General features: G+C 43.5%; 1 protein-coding gene across 1 annotated transcript in view; it reads right to left on the reverse strand.

Moving 5' to 3' along the window:
- The window catches only part of DNAH10 (dynein axonemal heavy chain 10), a gene marked incomplete at its 5' end in the record, with an annotated part of 81,641 nt that overhangs the window by 70,907 nt on the left and 1,113 nt on the right, over window positions 1-9,621 (reverse strand). The window contains 7 exons of the mRNA XM_014518122.2: window positions 136-366; window positions 2,923-3,080; window positions 4,091-4,322; window positions 5,084-5,199; window positions 6,801-6,909; window positions 7,750-7,919; window positions 9,477-9,572. Coding sequence (XP_014373608.2) covers window positions 136-366; window positions 2,923-3,080; window positions 4,091-4,322; window positions 5,084-5,199; window positions 6,801-6,909; window positions 7,750-7,919; window positions 9,477-9,572 — 1,112 coding nt within the window. The remainder of the gene's footprint in view (window positions 1-135; window positions 367-2,922; window positions 3,081-4,090; window positions 4,323-5,083; window positions 5,200-6,800; window positions 6,910-7,749; window positions 7,920-9,476; window positions 9,573-9,621) is intronic.

Raw genomic sequence — 9,621 nt, forward strand, 5'->3', positions numbered from 1 at the left:
GCAAATAATGCTGTATTGTTATTATTGATTAAAAGATGAGAAAAAGATAAAAATCACCAGTCTTTGTTTCATTAATAGAATGGGATTGAAGCAAACACTGGCATCTCTTTCCAAAGTATCATTAGATAAATATACCTTCAAATGGCGCTCCAGAGTTGAAAGAAACCTGACATTATCCGCAGCTTCTACATGGTGTTTGTTAAGTATATTTAGGACCAACTGCAAGTTTTCATTAAGTCCAGATTCAGCTTCTTTCAGTACTGCCAAGACTTTTTTCACTAATGGCAGCTTTATTTGTTCATGGAGAGCACTTAAAGTTGCATTTCTTTCACGCCACAGGTCAATTTCTGCCAGTGGGCCGTTTCCCTGCAGATGGCAACAATCAAGACAAGATATTTGAACTCTCCAGGCAACAGAGAGAAAATTATGACCAAGATGGCATTTGTTAAACCTTTTGTTTCAATATCCTCAGAGAATTAAACAAGGTTGCTTTGGAAGTACTTCTACATAATACAGGCATGAGAACTTTCTGAAATACATAGCACTCTCCTAAGAAGAAATATTTACCAATACAGGCTCCAAGTGTAAAATACATCCAGCATTATCAGACTTCTGAAGTCAGCTGGGTTCATGCAGGCAGAAGGCTACAGCCACAATCTTACAACTGTTTATGTACATGAGTAATTTAATGTACATGAGCAGGCCCATTGCTTGTAATCCCTAAAGTTATCTTTATGTATAATGGTGTGCAGAATTACATTTTACAATGGGAATTTTTTTAATATTGATGATGTTTCCAGGGAAAAATTAGTGCTACATTAAAATGGAATGTCCCTGTCATTTTTACTATTATTTAGAGTTATCGTTTTGCTTTCACTCATTGTGGGATAGCAAATAATGGTGCATCTGAAAGGGCAGAATTCATTATCCAAGTCTGTGTTACAAAGACTCAAAAGATATGGCCAAGATAAGGATTCCATTTACATTTTTCTTTTATATATATATTTTAGGTCTGTCAAACGATTAAAAAATTTGATTGTGATTAGTAGCGCAGTTAAAAAAATTAGTCACAATATATTGCAATTTAGCTGGGCACAGCTAAAAACTCACAATTATGCACAGAAAAACTCAAAATTATGCAAAATTAGGCCAGTACTTTGGTTGTCCGGGGGGTGGGGTTGGAGCCCTGGAAGGACGGGTTGCCCACAGGGGTATCTGAAGCCCAGGAGGGAGGGGCCCCCCGCATGCCCTGGCAGGATGCCCAATCTAAGCAGGATCTCTGTGGAGCTGCCCTGGGCCCAAGGCGCACGCCCCACATGAGCATGGCCCCAGCACCAGAGGGCTCATCCTGCCCTTGCCCCAGCAGCAGCAGCTGTGGGCAGCCCAGGCTAGGGACAGCTACTCCAGCCCTAGCCCTGGCCCTGGCCCTGGGTCCAAACTTCCCCACTTACTTGCTCATCAGGTCCCAAGTGGCCCCAACCAGCCCTGGGCTGCCTTCCCCAAACCCCTGGTGCTGCCAACCCGGCTGCTCAGGGCCCTGGATTGGGATTGTGGGTGGGTGTGTCCTTCCGCCTTCCTGTTGCAACCACCTGGGGCCCGCATCCTGCTGGGACCCGCACAGAGCCACCGTGGCTTAGGCTTGGGGCGGTCTGGGACCACCTTGGAACTCCGGCATGAGCTGCCTCCGAGCCCATGGGTCCCCGTGCATCCCCAGTCCAGGCCCCCAGGGAGTGGTGGTAACAGAGGCAGCTGATGCCAGCAGGTGGGGGTGGGATTCCTGCAAAGCCACCTCCCGCAGCCCCTGGCCTGCGCCATGCCGCACACCCAGCCCCATCCCAGAACTGACAGAACCCAAGCTGTGCCCAGCACTGCCACCGCCACCAAACCGGACATAGCTGCCAATCTCCTCCCCATGCTGCCTGGGCTCCTGCTGGGGCCCAGCAGGTCCAGTGGCTCCGTGAGGGTCCTGGCAGGAGCCCGAGTGGCGCAGGGAGGAGGGTGGTGGTGTCACTGGGTGTGGCTCAGGCTCTGTCAGCACTGGGCTGGGGCTGGACATGCTGCACGTCACAGGCCAAGAGTTGCGGGAGGGGGCTCTGTGGGGACCCTGCCCTCACCCACTGGCAGCAGCTGCCTCCACAGAGCCACAGGAAGCAGAGCCATGATCACCACTGTTCCCCAGGGACCCGGACTGGGGATCCATAGGGACCTGTGAGCCCAGGGGCAGCTTGTGCCAGAGCTCCCAGGTGGTCCCGACCCACCCTGAGCCAGATCTGCGGGGCCCAAGGGTGCTAGGCAGCGCCGCGCCACCTTCCCTGAACCCTCAGTGCTGCCAGCCCGGCTGCTCGGGGCCCTGGATGACAGTTCTGCATGGGTGCCCCAGCTAGTCCGACATTGACTCCCTCGTGCCCCAGACAGCCACTCCACAGCACGCTGAGTCGGGTCGGAGCAGCCCCAGGTTGACAGGCTGATGCCTGGGGGCCCCTGCCTGGGCTTAACATACTGCAGTCCTGAGCGCAGGTACAAAAGCTGCCAGAGTTTATTGCTATGTGCTAATTGTATGTGTAGATGTGAGCAATGAGTACTAATTGCATCAGCAGACTGAGATCACAAAACTCACTTTACAGAGATAACCAAACAGAGATAATCAAGCAGCAATGTCAGTTGAAGACAACTTTTCATAATTGGGGAAGATGTGCACTGACATCTTGAAAGTGAGTGGTTTTATACTCCACTACTCAGGAACCATGGAGTTCTTTCGCTACCTTTGGTTTGTTTTATATTAGTTAACGGATGAAAATCTGACCCCTTGGGCAATCAGTTATGTCGAGAAATTAAAGCTGAACGCAGACTGGTCTTGGGAAAAAGTTTCAGTACACTGTTGAATTGTCTTCTATAGTACTCTGAGGTTATTAGCCGTGTTACCTGTGGGACTTTCTTCAGCTGTTCTTCAACAGCTGTTGATATTAATGTTAGCCAGGTCATTGCACAGTGTTCCAGTTTTTCAACTACTTCTGCATTTGCAGCAAGTTCATCCACCTCTGCATCTAGATTTATAGTGGGCATATCCAGTTTAATCTCTCCTGTTGAAAGCAAATGCAACAAAAATAGCCATTTTATTTTCACTACCTTCTTTTTCTTCTCATTCCATCATGTATGAAGATAGCTGGCATGCCTGCTGCTCACACCATCAGTAACTTGGACTAAAAATTACCAACTGGCTCAGAATTATGAACACTAAGAGGTCTTGAAAACAATTTTTAAAAACACTCATGTGTCAGGGCTGAACCCAAAGTCTTCACATTATCCCACAACTACCTCCCAGGGTATTTACAGTTTCGTTTACAGCTTCACTTATTTACAGCTTCCTCTAAGGCATCTGGAGCTGGCCACTGCCAGAAATGGGGCACTGACCTAAACAGCCCAAAGGTCTGATATCATCTGGCAATTCATATGTTCTCCTCTCCATTTCCCCCACTCCATTTGATTGCTGGAAAGCAAGTGAGGTTTGTTGGTGCTCTCTGCCCACCCTTATGCTCCTGGCTATTTGAAAGGATTTTCATGACAGATCTGGTCCTTTTGCCCCATGCTGTTCCAAATGTCTTAAGCCAGGGGTTTTCAACCTTTTTTAATGAGTGTACCCCTTCTGGTGGGTACCCCTCATGAACTGCAGCTGGCTGATGAGCTGGAGGGAGAGGGGGTGGTCCCCAGCAGCCGGTTGACAAGCAAGGGAGGGGGGTCCCCCGGTGGTGGCACACGGTGACGGCGTGAGGCAGCAGGAGGTACCTACCGGCAGCAGCGTGTGGTAACATGCTTCCTGAGTACCACCGCTTCTCTGTACCGCTACCACCACATACCCCCTGGGGCCTTCTCAAGTACCCCCAGTTGAAAACCCCTGTCTTAAGAAACACACAATGCTCTTGTCACCATAAAAGAAAAACAATGATTAACCTTTGAATCTTTCCAGGAGCTACTTGTAATTCCAGAACCACAAGTTGAGCATGCCTATTCAGGGATTAATTCCTTTCCACCATCGCATACTGTAAAATCAGAGTAGGATTCTGTGGGAGCTAGGGTGGGGAGAAATACTTGCCTTCAATCTGTTGTATTGTCCGTTGAATGTGGCTTAGAAATTTTTGCATGTTCATTAAGAACTCATTCCTCATTATCTGAAAACTCTGGGATGCTGCTAGATGCTCTTCCTGTTTTGCAGCCAGGTCAGCCTCAGTTAAATGCTTGTGTTCCATGTCTGCATTTTCAGTGTCTGGAGTAAAGGCAGATGACTCAGCTTCAAATTGATTATGGGACAAAGCAGGCAAGAAAACCTGAAATGCAGACATGTGATATACAGGATGTTATTGACAACTCTAAAAGATCAACAACCAGCCCCAATGTTAACTGTATGGTGAACAAACCTTTGGAAGTTCTGATCTACCACAGATGGAAAAGGAATCTTACAAAAAATATGTGACCATATAAATAAGTACAAGCATAAGAGGATAAGGCAAGCATATAAGAAGAAAATTGGAAAGGCCACAGCAAAAACTAAGATACAGCTAACAAGGTGCTGGGATGATGATGGGGATGTTCCTGCCTTGAGAAAGGGGTTGGCTAGGTGACTTCCTGAGGTCTTTTCCAGTCCTATTTTTCGATGATTCTTTTATTTCTTTTTGTCTCATTTCTTTATGCATTTTTTTAATCTTTTTTCAATTATGAGGAGTAATATCCCCATCGCAAATTCATGTTTTGTCGCCCTTCCTTACTTGAAAGCTTCCTTCACTCTCAACTTCCTCTTGTATACAAAATAAAGGCTTTTTATTATGTCCCCAAACTTCTCTCACACTGGAACCATACTATCCCAGTTATGGCTCCTGCCAGATCCCTTCACAAAATCCTGAAAGGAAATCCCAATTAAACATTTCATATGTACTCAGTACTGGGGAACCTGACTAGCATCTACTGTACCCTGACAATTTGGTCAACAGAATACTAAATTAATACTAAACCTCTAATAAATAAAATAGAATACTAAACCTCTAATAAAAACACCAGAAGAGTCCATACACAAAAACAGCAATACCTATACCTGTGCAAAAATGTTTTTCAGCATCAAGAGAGTGTGCCCATTCAGTAGGCCAAACTCTAGCATTTCAGGCAGAACTTCATTAGCTTCGGTTATGTCATTAGGTTCAGTTATTGTTTCTAGACAGAAAAACAAATAATTAGGGTAAAATCAATTATTTGGTACAGAAATCAGCAATGAAAGCTCGTGGAGGTGATGCATAAAAAAACAATTCCATGTTAGCCATCTGAAAAGTTCAATATAGCTACTAACAAATTGCATTTGAAATGAGTTAATTCTCAGCTTGAAAAGACTACAAATGCCCTTGAAAAGCAGCAGAAGTAGATGAGATGGATTTCAAGAAAAGGACATTTGTGATCAAGTGTTATTGTTCAACTACAGGGTGGCTCAGTGCTGGGTGGAGGCCCTGTTTTAATCTCTTGCTTACTCTTCAGAGGAAAGAAGAGAATCTTCCACTGAACTGGCTGAAGAATGACCAACCTTTTTGCTGTAAATTGTGAAACTTGACAAAAACAATGTTTCAGGTTTTTTTAAGAAAAATTTAAATGAAAACAATTTGCAATAAAAATAGTTTATCAAGGGCCACTTGGTGACCTCCAATGATAGAACTTCTGGGAGCCTTCGGACATGGATTGAAGCCATTCTCTGACTCTGGTTTAGGGTTAGGATTAGTCCCAGTTGTTTGTGGGGGGGCAGGTTTGAGGCTAGCTGGATGCATCATTTAGGTTACGGTGGGCACATCTACACGTGCATTAATGCTCCAGTGTTACTGCACATTTAGTACCTGTAATAACAAGTATTAACTTAATGTGCAGTAACTAGTGCTACTTTGCAGTAGCACCAGCACATGCTTTTTTAGTGACACTAATGCACAGGAGATTAATTCTACTGCACATTACCAAAATAGCATGGTTTTTGCCGTGACATACCGATGTGCAGTAGAATTAGTCTACTGAGCATTTAGCATCTCATGTAGATGCGCCCAGTGAGAGCTATTTGGCAACCTCAGTCTAGGATTACATTTTGGGCCACCAAGACAGGGTCAGGATTTTGGACCACACAATGGCTAGATTTAGGGTTCCTACAGTTTGGAATAGACAGTCAGTGGCTTTAGGATAAAGTCTTAACTGTCAATATAAGACCTGTGTTTTACATACTGCTACTATTTATTAAAATTGGGCCCATGTAAACATTCCCAGCCCACATAAGAGATTTAGGAGCAGTGTAACTTTCATATACAGCTTTTCATCTTCAAAGAACAAAGGATGATCACCATCTATAAAATGGAAAGATTAACACAGACAGAGTACATGACTTTCCACAGGGTTAATGTTAAAAACCAGGATCCCAAGTCAGAAGTTTCTGGCTCATAATCCCACTTTGAGAACATCCCCGCCTGGCCATGCTGGATATGCATTGTCCAATATCCCAATCATCATCATTTCCTAGATCAGCGGTTTCCAAACTGTGGTACACGAAACCCTGAGCATACACAATACATCCCTGGGGGGTACACAGGAGAAATTTAATTTTCATTATAATAATAATTGGCATTTAAGGGGTTAGACTAGAAAACAAATGCTGGTGGAGCATTTGGCAGTTGGTAAATCTGGAAGGGGGTATGCAATAAGAAAAAGTTTGGGAGCCTCTGTCCTAGATTAAGTGTTTTCTTAACGTAACCATTTAAAATGTTCGGCTGTAATTTATCCATGAACAATACCTCTTGTATCCCTAAGAAAGAATATAATATCATCTTGTAGAAACTCTTCAGGGATTTCATCAAGAGCCAGATGAAAATACAGGTTGGAAACTTTCTGTTTGATGATTTTCTGAAACAAAAGAAAAACGACATGCCATATAATGAAATGCAAGAGTTTCTTAAGCAATTTCCACGACAGATCTGTTTTTCTAGCAACGGTACAGAATCAATTACAGCTGTTCCTTCACTTTCTCTGTGTTACTGGCCCAACTGAAGCACCAAAACAAAAACAACATTTTTAAAAAGTCATGGAGGTAGGAGCACAAATATTCCAGTTTGGGAACAACCAATGAAGGCTAAAAAACTATCAAGACATTTAGAAGAGACTGTTTCAAATGAGAGAAAAGCATGATAGCAATGAATGTTGCCTTCAAGGAACACATAAGCACATTCCCCATCACTCAGGTAGAAGGAAAAATGATAGAGTTCAGGAAAAGACGAACTCATACAACAAAGCTAATTAAATGAACTCAAATAGAGTCCATCCTGACTGCCTTAGTCAGGTAAAACAGTAAACAGCCCGTGGTCAAATGCCTTGTGCCCCTTTCCCACAGTATTTATATTCATTGACTAGAATTAACTATAACTTTGGTGTCTACTTTGTGCAAACACCTCAGAGGGCAAATGGTGCAGTATGTAGCATCCACTGTAACCATCAGGATTCAAAACTGCACAATTTGTCAAGTAAACAGAGAAAGGATGATCATTTTTCTCTGAACCAGCAGACACAAACCACTGCCAAAGGCTTGACAAACACTGGTAATCATTGGTCTCAGATGGAGAATTGTGCACCTGTATCGTGTTTTTTATACTGCTCAAGGAAACATTCTGACTACTATGTAAGTTTGCCTGAAAAAATCATGTTTATGAAGCCCAGGAGCAGAACAAAAGTAAAATGCAGTAGACTCACTCGGACTATGCGACCTGCATCGCTCAGGATTCCCTGCTCCAGTTCGCTTAAACGTGATGCAAAAGACAAACGTGACATATGAATTGATAGATTTCTTGATAGGGTTCTTGATAGATTTCTTGATAGGGTTCTATTGATTGCATATTCTGAAGTGCTTTTCCGTTCTCTCTCTAATAAAACAACACACAGAAGGAAAAAAAATCAACTCTCCAAGCCAACCAAATTCAAATTATACAGTAGTGCTGGACTAAACAGACAAACATTTTCTTTCATCTTTACTGATCTCTTTCACAAAGCAGGTGTCCAGGTTTTGCATTAATCACACCATTTCCCAACACATTTCTCTAGAAGTGGAACTCAATTGTATTCCCAAGGGCTAGTCTACACTATGCAGGCACAGACCCTAGGGCAGATATGGCATATGCCAGCAGGAGGGAGTTTACCATCTGTAGCTACACCACCATAAGCTTAGGCAACAAAAGCCCTCTGCTATTGGTAAGGCTGTGTCCACAGTCAGGGTTTTGCTGCCACACCTATATCAACTGGACAGTGTGGTCTTTTCACACCCCTTTGTTTAAAACATCGAATGCCTCCAGTTGATTTGTTATGGACCAAATAGATCTGATGCATTTCAAAACATACAGGTGTGCTTGTAAAGAAGCCAAGTAAAATATTTAGGGCTGAGTCACAGTTTGTGCAGCTTGAGAGATGCTGGAAGGAACGAGCATAGAGGGGTTGTATGCCTAAGCAGAAATGGCACCAGGCACTATGCCTACTCACTACAGAGCCTCTGATCACTCTGATCACCTCTCCTGTGAGACTTGTCTCATTGCCTTTGTTGCATAGTGTTTTCAGCAGCACTGACTACTCCTCCTTCTCCCTAGGGACTGTTAAACTACAGCACTGTGACTGCCTTCCATACAGGTGCGCAAGAAGAAGGTAGGGGAGTGCCATTTCCCCCAGCAAACCCCTGCAGGAACAGCCAAAAAATCCTTCCCTGAATCTTCTTGGGCTTCTTTCACACAAATGGACCCCGGATATTCTGTAAGAAGAGCATCCTGTCACAGCAGTTAGGAGGGTCAAAGTCATTCCAAGTCATCAAGCACCAAATTACACAGACTTGAAAAATTTAACCCTTTTGAGAGGTATTTCAGATGAATCAGCATTATTACCAAGGTTCCAGTGATGCATTATATCTACAATACCTACACCCAATACCAGGACTCTGCAATTAGACTTCTCAAAAGGAATTTTCATATACAGGGGTTAGCAGACAGAAAAACGATGCTTCAGACAGGTCATTACTAAGATAACATGTGTAAACCAGGTCTGTGCCTTTACCTTTAAAGAAGCACAATCATTTAACACAATCACATTTCTGTCTGAAAAGTTCTCACCTGTTACTGATCAAGTAGTATTTATAATCACTCATGCTGAAATTTGGAAAGTTTTTTTCTACTTTTTTCTTGCTTGGGGATTGCGCATTCTGTTGCTCACCAGTGAGTTTGTTTCCTGTGTTGTTTGTGCTTCACAGAGCAAATGCCAAACAAAGTGGTACAGTAAATACAACTATTAAATACATCTATTAGACTGACCGGATTTCACATCTAAAATGTCCCTTATATTAAGAAGGCTTGAAAGCTGCGATAATCTTACTGAGGGCATATTGGCTGAAGCCTAACCCTGAGTCTTTATAACTTATCAAAAGATCACATGATCATACTTACTTTCTTCTGCAGTCAAAGAGCTGTCAAAATAATCCTCCAGAGGGTTATGTGAACCTTCCTCCTGGTCATCTTCAAATGCACTTGTCTCCAATGTCTCTATACAGCATCATGAACAAAAAACAGGTGCATGTGAAACAGGAACAAC

Source organism: Alligator sinensis, unplaced genomic scaffold (assembly GCF_000455745.1).
Source record: "Alligator sinensis unplaced genomic scaffold, ASM45574v1 scaffold628_2, whole genome shotgun sequence".
NCBI classification, from domain to species: domain Eukaryota; kingdom Metazoa; phylum Chordata; order Crocodylia; family Alligatoridae; genus Alligator; species Alligator sinensis.